The 15,098-nt window shown below is 32.4% G+C and overlaps 2 protein-coding genes, 1 long non-coding RNA gene and 1 pseudogene across 3 annotated transcripts in view; 2 read left to right on the top strand and 2 right to left on the bottom strand.

The window, feature by feature from the left end:
* Nucleotides 1-7,248, bottom strand: part of LOC120780173 (proton-associated sugar transporter A-like) — a 30,532-nt gene extending 23,284 nt beyond the window's left edge. Inside the window, exons 1-2 of the mRNA XM_040112449.1 lie at nucleotides 7,218-7,248; nucleotides 5,454-5,477 (exon numbers count right to left, since the gene is read on the bottom strand). Of these exons, the coding sequence (XP_039968383.1) occupies nucleotides 5,454-5,477; nucleotides 7,218-7,248 (55 nt within the window). The remainder of the gene's footprint in view (nucleotides 1-5,453; nucleotides 5,478-7,217) is intronic.
* Nucleotides 7,249-8,011: 763 nt separating this feature from the next.
* Nucleotides 8,012-10,095, top strand: LOC120780171. Its single transcript, XM_040112448.1, has 4 exons — nucleotides 8,012-8,045; nucleotides 8,111-8,179; nucleotides 9,343-9,524; nucleotides 9,592-10,095. Exons 1-4 carry the CDS (start codon nucleotides 8,012-8,014, stop codon nucleotides 10,093-10,095), a joined length of 789 nt encoding a protein of 262 aa, XP_039968382.1.
* A 289-nt stretch (nucleotides 10,096-10,384) lies between these two features.
* LOC120780170 lies at nucleotides 10,385-11,505 on the bottom strand (annotated as a pseudogene).
* A 226-nt stretch (nucleotides 11,506-11,731) lies between these two features.
* On the top strand, nucleotides 11,732-12,152 carry LOC120780166. The gene is made up of 3 exons (XR_005705827.1): nucleotides 11,732-11,795; nucleotides 11,859-12,014; nucleotides 12,089-12,152. It is a non-coding gene; the product is annotated as an uncharacterized LOC120780166 (long non-coding RNA).
* Nucleotides 12,153-15,098: the final 2,946 nt, after the last annotated feature.

Genomic DNA, 15,098 nt, shown 5'->3' with positions numbered 1-15,098 from the left:
TTGCATCATTTGATTTAAATCACAACAAGCAGAAAGACAGTTTTGTTTTAGTGAGTTGACAGGACCAATTAAAGTATTTAATGTCATAAAGTCTCAACAGTCGTATGAAATTGTCTGCAAAGTTTTCAGAAAGACTGAAAACTACTTTAATCAACCTATAGAATCGTCAAGTGGCCTAGGGATTGTAGTCGCAAGTGAGTTAGATAAAGAAATGTTAACAGTTCCTATCGAAGACATTGATTGCAAATAAATATTCTTATCGAAGAGAAATATTTGCTAATACCACTTTTACACCATCTTTTTAACACATTTTCCCATTAAGCACGGATTTGCACAGTCCATTTTCAATTCCACAACTTTAGCACTTTAATATACAATTTTGGTTTTATTAATACGACCAAAACTGTATATAAATGCAACATAATAAAAAATATAATAACAAATATAAAACATCATAAAAAATATACAGTATTGTTCATATGTTAAGCAACAAACTCCAAATGCAATATGTTGCACGACATTTTAACAATACTGTATATTTTTATGATGTTAATCTAATATAATTAATATAATATAATTATAATATAATATAATCATAATATAATTATTATATATACAAATGAGTGACTTATTCGAGACGCAAGATGAAGGTGGTAAGTTAAAAGGAAAATACTCATCGAAATAAGTATAAATATATTAAAAATTATTAATTTTTAGTAGAGATTCCAATCGTGATTGAGCAGCGCCAGTATCCAGTGGGAATATCAAGAACACAACAAAACACAGGTAATTTTTAACTTAAAGTTTCTAATAAAATATATATTAACTTTTTAAATTTAAGATATTCTTGAAGAGTTAAAAAGGATCATTGCGGGCCAAAAGAATATACAAGAAAGGCTAGACAAATTGGAGAAAAATGTGTTTTTAATTTTCATTTTGCAGAACCAAAAAACCCTTAGTGAAGGCCAATCGACACTAGTTCACAACCAAACCTCATATTCACATTATCACATTATCACATATTTGATGCTCCCACTTTCACATTCACATTATTTTTTGTGAATCGAATCCGAGTTCTTTGTTGGCAGTGAAATGAAAAGTAAATGGGAAAATGTGTTAAAATGAGAAATTATTTTCTATAAGAAAATTTTTTTATATATCCTTTGATATTTGTAGGTGCTACTCATGACCTTTTTAAATTATATATATATATATACGAATTTTTAACATTATTTGCCGATATACTCAAAAAATCATGCATCGCTCAATCCGAAAGGAAATATTCAACAACAGCTGTTAGTGAATTGCTACAACGATAACCGATTGTGAGGCATTGTTGACTTGCTTTGCGGAACAAATTCCCAACTATTCATTTGGTGTTCGTTATAAATTATATAAAACTTTATGCAAAGATGTATTCTTTAATTTATTTAAGTAATACTAATGTTATTTCTTTTATTAGTATTGCCGGTTTCTTTGAAATTTTAAATAATTAACATTAGTTAATAACCTTGTTAGTCCGTCGATGTTTCTTACAAACCGGAATATTTTTCATCGTATTTGTAACAAATGTGGGAGCACTGAATATTGTTTGCTTTATGATATTTGCTTTGAGGATAACCTCTTTGCCTTGATATTAATATGAAAAAAAAAACCATACGATTTGACTTCTGCAATCCTTGGCATGTCCAACATATTATATCCAAAATAAAAATTATTGAGTTAACTTATTTAAAGAACAATGAATAGTTTTCATACAATATCAAAGCATTCTTAAATAAAAACAACGCGATTTTAAAATCACTGCTGTGGCAACAATGCTTAAGCTCGTCAGCTGTTTCATGTCATGGGAATTATTTGGGGAAAACGAAACCAGCAACATGTAAGTAACTATTAAATTTGTTAATTGATGTCATATATTATGAGTATTAAATAATCTTCATTGCAGGGACAAACATAAAACCCAAATGCAAGATAACGTTTTCGTGGAATTCATGAAATTGAACCAGGATTTAGCCAGAGGCTTCATTAAAGGTGACCGGACAATAGCTGCTGACAAAAGGCATGCATTAGTCTGCAAACTAAATGCTGCTGGCCCACCTATCAAGGACATTGCCGGTTGGAAAAAAGTAAGGCATTTCAGGTTAACAGCAAATATAAATGTTAAACAAAAGTAAGTTCGGGTTTTTCTTAAAGGTATGGCTCGATTGGAAAAATGCATATTCGCAAAAACTGGCGCACAATAAGAAGGAAGGCAAAGCCACCGGGGGAGGTCCATATGATCAGACCGTTATTTTACCAATTGAGGAGGAAGTTGCAAAAATATGTGGTCTGTTCGAAATGGTGAATGGGTTGGAAGGTGCCCTTACTTTTGGAGTACCGGAAGAGCACACAGAAGCAGAAAATATATCACAACGCACTGAAGAGCCAATACAAACCGAAACACCAATTGTTGAGGAGGTAGCTGAGCCTACCCCAAAACGTCGAAAGTTACGGCCCCAAACATCAAATGTGCAGTCTTTGGACGAAGTGTGTGCTGCGCAACTGGACACCATGAAAACTTGCAACCAGTCTACAGAAACTTATAACACATCAAGAGGAGCATAACCGCCAACAGCTTGAGCACCACCACATAGTTCAAAAAATTGAAGCAGAAAAGCTAGAAGTTCTAAAAAGGCTGATAAATAATAATGTTTGAGGTTTTAAACTTTAACTTAACCTGGTGTATGTCATATATAAATATAACCATATCTATTGTAAAAAATGTGGCACAAACAACGATGTGAACATTGTATATTTATTTTTGCATCTCGCTGTAGTATACAAATCAATACTACAATAAAACATTAATAATAATTAATAAAACTGAAAACTCCAAATAAATACATAGAAAACAAAATTGTTTAATCAAATATATTGATTTTAGAACATACCACCATGGCATTAAGGCTAAAGTATCCCTTTCTATTGAAATATACAGATTCATTATTTACGGGCTTCTTTATGCGGATATGTGTGCCATCTACGCATGCGATAATATTAGGAAGCTGGAACTTGTTGTTAAAATATTCCTTTGACTTTTCCATATCCTGCGGTGTCATTTTCAATGTGATGGTATCGTTGCATATTAAAATTTCCAATTTTCGAATAATTTTGTGCAGTATTTTGCCAAATGTACTTCTGCCAATGTTGATATGGTGGTCCTTTGCTATTGCCAATTGGTATGAACCAATGGCCAGATAGCGAAGGAGAGCAGCCAATTGGATTGAGTGGGACAGCCTCGATGGCTTTTAAATGGGACTTAGTTTATTTAAAACAAATAAAAATAATTCCTTACTTAGACAGAACGACTGAATAAACCTGTAAAACTCGCCACTATTATTATGGGCACAAATACGTTGTTGAATTTAACTTACCGTTTTTCAGAAATTTTAAGAATGCTAGAGGCATTCCTCAGATGTCTGTTACGCCTAATTTCCATAATTTTACGCCTTCTTTTGGCTTCAAAACAAGCAATTGAAAAAATAAATGGCATTTACAATATTTATAAATTTTCAATAAAAACCTCTCAGATGCTTGTCAGCTGTTTAGAATGAGGAAACAATGGGGAAAATATCGATAACAAAATTTGTAAAATAAGTCGATCAGAGAATGCAAAGTTCTCTTAAAACGACTGGAGCAGTCAGTGTGCTTACATGACCGACGAAGTGATTGACAAAGAGCTGGACGACGTCGCTAGCACTTTTCCGATGGTGTCGCAAGCAACAGTTGCGGAAGTGGAAAATAGACTGCAAAGCCAAGACTATGCCCAAACAATGGTAACCTAAAATAAAATATAATAAGTTTACTACTAGTTACAATACTTTTACTTTTTTAAGACTACATTCTTCCATAAACTTAAAACCGCCAGTGATAATGTAACAGACGTAATACTACCGAAGGTTTTCTCAGATAAGCTCTTCGAAGGATATAATTAGGATGGCAGATGGAGCAAGAATCCCTATTCAAGTTGGCGCTGGTTGATACCATTTTAAAAGTACATACATATATATAAATTCAACTTAATGTTTACATAAAATGTTTACTAATATATATATTTTTTTAATTTAGATGTGTTTCAACAACAAGGGTGTAGGAGTTTCGAACAAAATATAAAGCGGTCAATACTGCTCAGCCATCACAAATTAAACCAGCGTACTTATTTAAAAAACAAACGGAAACAATAACTACATTTAAAAACTAAACAAATTCAAACAAAACAAGAAAAAACGTTAACTTCGGTTGAACCGAAGCTAAATACCCTTCACAGGTGCATTTCTGTTAGTAACTATGTGTTCAGTTTGTATGGAAGCTATATGCTATAGTAATCCGTTCTAAACAAGTTTTTTACAGATTACAGTGTTGCCTTAAAAAAAAACAAATATCAAATTTCGTCAATATATTTTGTCAAATGTGAAAGTGGTCCATACAAGAACTTTATTCCGATCGTTCAGTTTGTATGGCAGCTATATGCTATAGTTAACCGATCTGAACAATTTCTTCGGAGATTACATTGTTACCTTAGAAAATAACATATATCAAGTTCCGTGAATATATCTTGTCAAATGTGAAAGTTTTCCATACAAGCATTTGATTCCGATCGTTCAGTTTGTATGGCAGCTATATGTTATAGTGGTCCGATATCGGCCGTTCCGACAAATGAGCAGCTTCTTGAGGAGAAAATGAAGTTTGCAAAATTTCAAAACGATATCTTAAAAACTGAGAGACAAGTTCGTATATGTACAGACAGACGGACAGACGGACAGACAGACAGACGGACATGGCTAAATCGACTCAGCTCGACATACTGATCATTTATATATATACTTTATAGGGTCTCCGACGATTCCTTCTGGGTGTTACAAACTTCGTGACAAACTTAATATACCCTGTTCAGGGTATAAAAATGAAGCTTTAATTTTACATAATTTTTTTTATTATTTTTGTACAATTTTTTTATAATATGAATTAATGAATGAATTAATATTACATGAATTAAAATGAATTTAATTTTTTCTAAATAAACTTAATTACAATAAATTAATAAATGCATAATTTTTACATGTGCTTACATCATATATGACTGTCAACAACTGCATGATATTTACATTATATGTGATAGTCACACATGCCTGAATTTTACATCATATATGATTGTCACAAATGCATGATTTTTACATCATATGTGATAGACACACATGCATGATGTTGACATCAAGCATAACAGACATTCACGACAGAGATTTATATTAGACTTACGGCAAATGAATTACTTATTCTTGAAGTGGGCACACTTCTTTTTCTGCACAGTATAATTTAGTGAGAGAGTGAATATGGAAATATTGACTGTATTGACACTCCATAGTTGTACAGCTGTTAATGAGTACAGCAAAATTGGTGTGCAGTTTACTTACTGTACAGTGAGAGAATCTTCGTAACTGGTATGTCATATGCAAGAATAAGATAAAAAATATTGGTTTTATTTTTTCGGTGAAAATGTATTTATTATAAAACAAAGAGCTTAGCAACTAATAATATTTTACTTCAAAGTATTTTTATTAATTATTTTATGCCACAAATGATTCTATATTTAATTCATTAATATTGGAATGGAGAAACGTTATTTTGTTTACCAAGCCTTCAGTGGTGGCAAGTTTTGAGCGTTTTTCGCTGATTAAATTTTTTGCTACAGAAAAAACCCTTTCAGATGCTGCACTGCAGTCAACGTGTTAAACGCGTAAATATAGTATAGTGGAAGTAGAAGAAAACAAGTGCAAGTGAAATAAAATTAAAGTTAATATATTTTGAGTGGAATATATTTTGAAACAATAAAAAAATAAGTGAAATGAAAAGAAGACATTTTGATAATTGTCTTTCTAAAGAGAAAAGGACTTTCCAGTCCTACATAAAAGTTATACAAAAATATTTGAAAGGCGAAAGTGAAAGTGGAAGTGTAAGTTCTAGTGCGTTTTTGAAAGGATTCCTCTTGTAAGCAATAGGGAACCTGATCCTTCAGTGGTAGGAAATTATGAAAGTGATGCTAGTGATACGTTGAAGCGTCCACCTCTATAGGGTTTAGTGTCTTTTCAGAAAATAATGGCGAAATAAATAAATGCAATGAAATCAAGTCGTGGGCCATCAGAAACAACATATCGCAAATCGCTTTAGAAGATCTGCGCAAATTAGGTATTGATGGTATGCCACTATCTGCAAAAACACTATTAAATACTAGTAAAGAAAAAATAAATATCACAAAAATGCAAGATGGAGAATTTTTGTACCTAGAATTCAAAACTATTTTATTTCAAGTCCGTTTAATTACTTGGAAGGGAAAAATGAGGTTTATTTAGATAGAGGAGTTGATGGGTTAAAATTGCATAAAAGTTCAAACAGGGTATTATGTCCTATCTTAGGTTCAGTTGTAGGTTTCCCTAATATAAGCCCGTTTATGATAGTATGCTATTCCGGGTTCAAGAAGCCAAGTAATATAGATCTATTCCTGTCCGAATTTTGTGCCGAGGTCGTGTCGCTAAGGGCAACCGGCATTAAAGTTGGATTTAAGCCAAACGTTTTAAAATTTAACATTCGTCTTTTTTTTGTGACTCCTCAGCGAGGGCTTTTGTAACAGGTGTTATATCACACAACGGCAAAAATGATTGTCTAAAATGCTACCAGGAAATCCAAATCCAGCGCATCATTTGGAAGATTTCAAATTCAAAAAGAGCAATTTGGAAGAATCAGATTTTGGGATGGTTTCCCAGTTTCCTCTTGATAGTATGCACTTAGTCGACTTAGGAGTAACAAAGAAATTACTTAAACTTGCAACAAAAAAGGCCAATCATACTATTATTAACGAAAAGCTTGACTATGTCTCTAAATTTATCCCATCAGAGTTTGGCCGCATATCTAGAAGTTTAGATGAGATTCATAATTGGAAATCGACTGAGTTTAGGCAGTTTTTGCTTTATTCTGGTATATTCGTTCTTAAATATTGTATCAGTACCGATCAATACTATCACTTTCTGCTGCTACATAGTAGTATTCGACTTTTCTCTAATGAAAAATCTCACCGAATCGAAGCCGATATTGCCCAGAAAATGCTAACAGATTTCGTCAATATTTTTGGAATTTTATATGGTGATGAATTGGCTAGCTTTAATATTCATGGACTACTTCACTTGGTAGATTGGGCGAAACAGTTTGGACCATTAGATTCTTTTTCAGCGTATCGTTTCGAAAACTATATGCAGAATATAAAAAACTTGCAAATAAACCCAATAAAATTCTACTGCAAATATATCTTAGACTTGATGAAAGACAGGGTATTGAATCAAATTCAGAGAATGTGCCAAAATTTGCATCATTTGATTTAAATCACAACAAGCAGAAAGACAGTTTTTGTTTTAGTGAGTTGACAGGACCAATTAAAGTATTTAATGTCATAAAGTCTCAACAGTCGTATGAAATTGTCTGCAAAGTTTTCAGAAAGACTGAAAACTACTTTAATCAACCTATAGAATCGTCAAGTGGCCTAGGGATTGTAGTCGCAAGTGAGTTAGATAAAGAAATGTTAACAGTTCCTATCGAAGACATTGATTGCAAATAAATATTCTTATCGAAGAGAAATATTTGCTAATACCACTTTACACCATCTTTTAACACATTTTCCCATTAAGCACGGATTTGCACAGTCCATTTTCAATTCCACAACTTTAGCACTTTAATATACAATTTTGGTTTTATTAATACGACCAAAACTGTATATAAATGCAACATAATAAAAAATATAATAACAAATATAAAACATCATAAAAATATACAGTATTGTTCATATGTTAAGCAACAAACTCCAAATGCAATATGTTGCACGACATTTTAACAATACTGTATATTTTATGATGTTAATCTAATATAATTAATATAATATAATTATAATATAATATAATCATAAATATAATTATTATATATACAAATGAGTGACTTATTCGAGACGCAAGATGAAGGTGGTAAGTTAAAAGGAAAATACTCATCGAAATAAGTATAAATATATTAAAAATTATTAATTTTTTAGTAGAGATTCCAATCGTGATTGAGCGGCGCCAGTATCCAGTGGGAATATCAAGAACACAACAAAACACAGGTAATTTTTAACTTAAAGTTTCTAATAAAATATATATTAACTTTTTAAATTTAAGATATTCTTGAAGAGTTAAAAAGGATCATTGCGGGCCAAAAGAATATACAAGAAAGGCTAGACAAATTGGAGAAAAAAATGTGTTTTAATTTTCATTTTGCAGAACCAAAAACCCTTAGTGAAGGCCAATCGACACTAGTTCACAACCAAACCTCATATTCACATTATCACATTATCACATATTTGATGCTCCCACTTTCACATTCACATTATTTTTGTGAATCGAATCCGAGTTCTTTGTTGGCAGTGAAATGAAAAGTAAATGGGAAAATGTGTTAAAATGAGAAATTATTTTCTATAAGAAAATTTTTTTACTATATCCTTTGATATTTGTAGGTGCTACTCATGACCTTTTTAAATTATATATATATATATACGAATTTTTTACATTATTTGCTGATATACTCAAAAAAATCATGCATCGCTCAATCCGAAAGGAAATATTCAACAACAGCTGTTAGTGAATTGCTACAACGATAACCGATTGTGAGGCATTGTTGACTTGCTTTGCGGAACAAATTCCCAACTATTCATTTGGTGTTCGTTATAAATTATATAAAACTTTATGCAAAGATGTATTCTTTAATTTATTTAAGTAATACTAATGTTATTTCTTTTATTAGTATTGCCGGTTTCTTTGAAATTTTAAATAATTAACATTAGTTAATAACCTTGTTAGTCCGTCGATGTTTCTTACAAACCGGAATATTTTTCATCGTATTTGTAACAAATGTGGGAGCACTGAATATTGTTTGCTTTATGATATTTGCTTTGAGGATAACCTCTTTGCCTTGATATTAATATGAAAAAAAAACCATACGATTTGACTTCTGCAATCCTTGGCATGTCCAACATATTATATCCAAAATAAAAATTATTGAGTTAACTTATTTAAAGAACAATGAATAGTTTTCATACAATATCAAAGCATTCTTAAATAAAAACAACGCGATTTTTAAAATCACTGCTGTGGCAACAATGCTTAAGCTCGTCAGCTGTTTCATGTCATGGGAATTATTTGGGGAAAACGAAACCAGCAACATGTAAGTAACTATTAAATTTGTTAATTGATGTCATATATTATGAGTATTAAATAATCTTCATTGCAGGGACAAACATAAAAACCCAAATGCAAGATAACGTTTTCGTGGAATTCATGAAATTGAACCAGGATTTAGCCAGAGGCTTCATTAAAGGTGACCGGACAATAGCTGCTGACAAAAGGCATGCATTAGTCTGCAAACTAAATGCTGCTGGCCCACCTATCAAGGACATTGCCGGTTGGAAAAAAGTAAGGCATTTCAGGTTAACAGCAAATATAAATGTTAAACAAAAGTAAGTTCGGGTTTTCTTAAAAGGTATGGCTCGATTGGAAAATGCATATTCGCAAAAAACTGGCGCACAATAAGAAGGAAGGCAAAGCCACCGGGGGAGGTCCATATGATCAGACCGTTATTTTACCAATTGAGGAGGAAGTTGCAAAAATATGTGGTCTGTTCGAAATGGTGAATGGGTTGGAAGGTGCCCTTACTTTTGGAGTACCGGAAGAGCACACAGAAGCAGAAAATATATCACAACGCACTGAAGAGCCAATACAAACCGAAACACCAATTGTTGAGGAGGTAGCTGAGCCTACCCCAAAACGTCGAAAGTTACGGCCCCAAACATCAAATGTGCAGTCTTTGGACGAAGTGTGTGCTGCGCAACTGGACACCATGAAAACCATTGCAACCAGTCTACAGAAACTTATAACACATCAAGAGGAGCATAACCGCCAACAGCTTGAGCACCACCACATAGTTCAAAAAATTGAAGCAGAAAAGCTAGAAGTTCTAAAAAGGCTGATAAATAATAATGTTTGAGGTTTTAAACTTTAACTTAACCTGGTGTATGTCATATATAAATATAACCATATCTATTGTAAAAAATGTGGCACAAACAACGATGTGAACATTGTATATTTATTTTTGCATCTCGCTGTAGTATACAAATCAATACTACAATAAAACATTAATAATAATTAATAAAACTGAAAACTCCAAATAAATACATAGAAAACAAAATTGTTTAAATCTTGAGTATCCGTTGGTATAATTTAAAGTTAATTGATAAAGAGAAAAGACTTGTTTAAAAAGTATTGAATTTGGCCAATTACTGTGACAAGTATTGCGCTATTTCATTTCTTATTGAAGTGCCATCTTGTTGATCTTCGAACTCAGTTGCTGGGTCTTCATAGTCAAAGTTTTCGTAGCTGCAGTAATCATCTTGTAATGGTCCAGTATTCTTGCGGCAAATGTTGTGCAAAGCACAACATACGTTTATAATACTGCATGCAAATCCGGGCTCATAATTTAAAGACCGTTGCATGCATCTAAATCTGCTTTTAAGTAGGCCAATAGTGAGCTCTACAATATTTCTAGCAGCGGCATGTTTTTTGTTAAAAATATGTTGCGGAGATCCATTTTCAGCCCTCCTAAATGGAGTCAAAACGAAATTCTCAAATGGACAAAGTGTCCATTTAGCGCCCTGGAGAAATATAACCGAGCCTGACTGTTCTTCCAAATAAAAGAGTCATGACAGGACCCAGGATGTGTACAATCAATAACAATTATCTCCATGTTGTAATTACAAACCTTGTTTACAATTGTTTAATCAAATATATTGATTTTAGAACATACCACCATGGCATTAAGGCTAAAGTATCCCTTTCTATTGAAATATACAGATTCATTATTTACGGGCTTCTTTATGCGGATATGTGTGCCATCTACGCATGCGATAATATTAGGAAGCTGGAACTTGTTGTTAAAATATTCCTTTGACTTTTCCATATCCTGCGGTGTCATTTTCAATGTAATGGTATCGTTGCATATTAAAATCTCCAATTTTCGAATAATTTTGTGCAGTATTTTGCCAAATGTACTTCTGCCAATGTTGATATGGTGGTCCTTTGCTATTGCCAATTGGTATGAACCAATGGCCAGATAGCGAAGGAGAGCAGCCAATTGGATTGAGTGGGACAGCCTCGATGGCTTTAAATGGGGACTTAGTTTATTTAAAACAAATAAAAATAATTCCTTACTTAGACAGAACGACTGAATAAACCTGTAAAACTCGCCACTATTATTATGGGCACAAATACGTTGTTGAATTTAACTTACCGTTTTTCAGAAATTTTAAGAATGCTAGAGGCATTCCTCAGATGTCTGTTACGCCTAATTTCCATAATTTTACGCCTTCTTTTGGCTTCAAAACAAGCAATTGAAAAAATAAATGGCATTTTACAATATTTATAAATTTTCAATAAAAGCCTCTCAGATGCTTGTCAGCTGTTTAGAATGAGGAAACAATGGGAAAATATCGATAACAAAATTTGTAAAATAAGTCGATCAGAGAATGCAAAGTTCTCTTAAAACGACTGGAGCAGTCAGTGTGCCACATGACCGACGAAGTGATTGACAAAGAGCTGGACGACGTCGCTAGCACTTTTCCGATGGTGTCGCAAGCAACAGTTGCGGAAGTGGAAAATAGACTGCAAAGCCAAGACTATGCCCAAACAATGGTAACCTAAAAAATAAAATATAATAAGTTTACTACTAGTTACAATACTTTTACTTCTTTTAAGACTACATTCTTCCATAAACTTAAAACCGCCAGTGATAATGTAACAGACGTAATACCGAAGGTTTTCTCAGATAAGCTCTTCGAAGGATATAATTAGGATGGCAGATGGAGCAAGAATCCCTATTCAAGTTGGCGCTGGTTGATACCATTTTAAAAAGTACATACATATATATAAATTCAACTTAATGTTTACATAAAATGTTTACTAATATATATATTTTTTTAATTTAGATGTGTTTCAACAACAAGGGTGTAGGAGTTTCGAACAAAATATAAAGCGGTCAATACTGCTCAGCCATCACAAATTAAACCAGCGTACTTATTTAAAAAACAAACGGAAACAATAACTACATTTAAAAACTAAACAAATTCAAACAAAACAAGAAAAAACGTTAACTTCGGTTGAACTGAAGCTAAATACCCTTCACAGGTGCATTTCTGTTAGTAACTATGTGTTCAGTTTGTATGGAAGCTATATGCTATAGTAATCCGTTCTAAACAAGTTTTTACAGATTACAGTGTTGCCTTAAAAAAAAACAAATATCAAATTTCGTCAATATATTTTGTCAAATGTGAAAGTGGTCCATACAAGAACTTTATTCCGATCGTTCAGTTTGTATGGCAGCTATATGCTATAGTTAACCGATCTGAACAATTTCTTCGGAGATTACATTGTTACCTTAGAAAATAACATATATCAAGTTCCGTGAATATATCTTGTCAAATGTGAAAGTTTTCCATACAAGCATTTGATTCCGATCGTTCAGTTTGTATGGCAGCTATATGTTATAGTGGTCCGATATCGGCCGTTCCGACAAATGAGCAGCTTCTTGAGGAGAAAATGAAGTTTGCAAAATTTCAAAACGATATCTTAAAACTGAGAGACAAGTTCGTATATGTACAGACAGACGGACAGACGGACAGACAGACAGACGGACATGGCTAAATCGACTCAGCTCGACATACTGATCATTTATATATATACTTTTATAGGGTCTCCGACGATTCCTTCTGGGTGTTACAAACTTCGTGACAAACTTAATATACCCTGTTCAGGGTATAAAAATGAAGCTTTAATTTTACATAATTTTTTTATTATTTTTGTACAATTTTTTTATAATATGAATTAATGAATGAATTAATATTACATGAATTAAAATGAATTTAATTTTTTCTAAATAAACTTAATTACAATAAATTAATAAATGCATAATTTTTACATGTGCTTACATCATATATGACTGTCACAACTGCATGATATTTACATTATATGTGATAGTCACACATGCCTGAATTTTACATCATATATGATTGTCACAAATGCATGATTTTTACATCATATGTGATAGACACACATGCATGATGTTGACATCAAGCATAACAGACATTCACGACAGAGATTTATATTAGACTTACGGCAAATGAATTACTTATTCTTGAAGTGGGCACACTTCTTTTTCTGCACAGTATAATTTAGTGAGAGTGAATATGGAAATATTGACTGTATTGACACTCCATAGTTGTACAGCTGTTAATGAGTACAGCAAAATTGGTGTGCAGTTTACTTACTGTACAGTGAGAGAATCTTCGTAACTGGTATGTCATATGCAAGAATAAGATAAAAAAATATTGGTTTTATTTTTTCGGTGAAAATGTATTTATTATAAAACAAAGAGCTTAGCAACTAATAATATTTTACTTCAAAGTATTTTTATTAATTATTTTATGCCACAAATGATTCTATATTTAATTCATTAATATTGGAATGGAGAAACGTTATTTTGTTTACCAAGCCTTCAGTGGTGGCAAGTTTTGAGCGTTTTTCGCTGATTAAATTTTTTGCTACAGAAAAAACCCTTTCAGATGCTGCACTGCTCGCCGGAATTGCTAAAATCTTGCAGATAATTTGTTCATTTTCTAAATCTATGAATTTTGTCAATTTATTTGTGGGTGGAAATAAAAATAAAAAATTTTGTGAAATTTGTTTAAATTATAATGAAATATGGAATCAAAATATTTTAAAAGTGAAAACTTGCATTTTTGTACTGTTTCGATGTCATTGTATTGTGAAGTGGATATTTTTTTTAGGTTATTAATATGTGGAATAGTCAAATGCAACGCTGGATAATTGTTACCCTCCAGCTTTTTCGAACAAGCCTCAAACGAAGCAAGAAGTTTCACCAGTCCGCTAATATTATTTAAATTAATATCTTGAATTCTATATATTTCTTTGTTTTCCATCAAAATGTGAGAATTTCATTGCAACAAAAACTTACATTTTCTTGTGCGTTCATTGCACGAGCCTCGTTTTCCTTAAAATCCATGTTTATGCACGTGTTAATAATACTGAACTCATCTGCACAGTTGTACAATAGCACACACAAACTGTCCCTATAATATCGCTTGATGTCCCTCGTATTAAAAAAATACAAATGTAGTACTGATTCACGAAGAGTACAACCATATACTGTTCTCACTCTAAGCGAGAACGATAAAAATGCTGTGCTACCTACTTCTGCCCTAAGAAGAATACTGTACAGCAAAGAATGTGTGCAGTATTTTTAAGAACACTACACTACTGTACAGGTCTGTTAAGCTAGATATGGGTATATTCATGCAGATATCTAATTTATACCTATCATTAATGATATAAATTTTTATTCTAAACACCGTTGGAGTGAGCAGTGTAGCTATATGTTGTTCAAGTTGTTAAACCCAGTATGTAAGAAAGAAATGCAATATTACATGAATAGAAAAGTTTTTGTAAACTTTTTCATATTGCCCTTAAAACTGTGATAGAAACTTGCACTCAACCAGTGGCAGAAAATTGTGTCACTAGTGATTGTCATATGATTGATCATATGATTATCATCGTTCTTGTAGGGAATGCATACACAATATACATACTTATATGCGTTCACATGTAGATATATCACCCGCGAAAATTACAAATATTGTTCTACAAAAATAACAATCGTCTCAAATAGCATCAGAAATCAATATGGCGACGTCAAAATTTATAGTAAATTACAAAACAACAAAATTTTCATTCATGAACGCAAACGCACTTTCAAAAAGCAAATTCGATTCATTCATAAAACCAATTCCATACACCTCTCCCCGAGCATGCCTTGCCAACAAGCGCCTTTTCGCGACGATTCCAAAAGCTAAAAATTATAAATTGATTATATTTCTGAAATATATGAGAAGGAAAAAGTGACAACCCCGCAAATATAAGTAT

Source organism: Bactrocera tryoni, unplaced genomic scaffold (genome assembly GCF_016617805.1).
Source record: "Bactrocera tryoni isolate S06 unplaced genomic scaffold, CSIRO_BtryS06_freeze2 scaffold_206, whole genome shotgun sequence".
In the NCBI taxonomy this organism is placed as follows: Eukaryota; Metazoa; Arthropoda; class Insecta; order Diptera; family Tephritidae; genus Bactrocera; species Bactrocera tryoni.
This window is presented reverse-complemented; position numbering and strand designations above follow the sequence as displayed.

What these genes read in the sequence shown, in the direction of transcription:
- LOC120780171 (XM_040112448.1), top strand. Translation starts at nt 8,012, where the DNA reads ATGAGTGACTTATTCGAGACGCAAGATGAAGGTG. An exon ending in AAGAACACAACAAAACACAG is followed by an intron (nt 8,180 to 9,342) that starts GTAATTTTTAAC and finishes TCTTCATTGCAG; the next exon opens with GGACAAACATAAAAACCCAA. An exon ending in ACATTGCCGGTTGGAAAAAA is followed by an intron (nt 9,525 to 9,591) that starts GTAAGGCATTTC and finishes TTTTCTTAAAAG; the next exon opens with GTATGGCTCGATTGGAAAAT.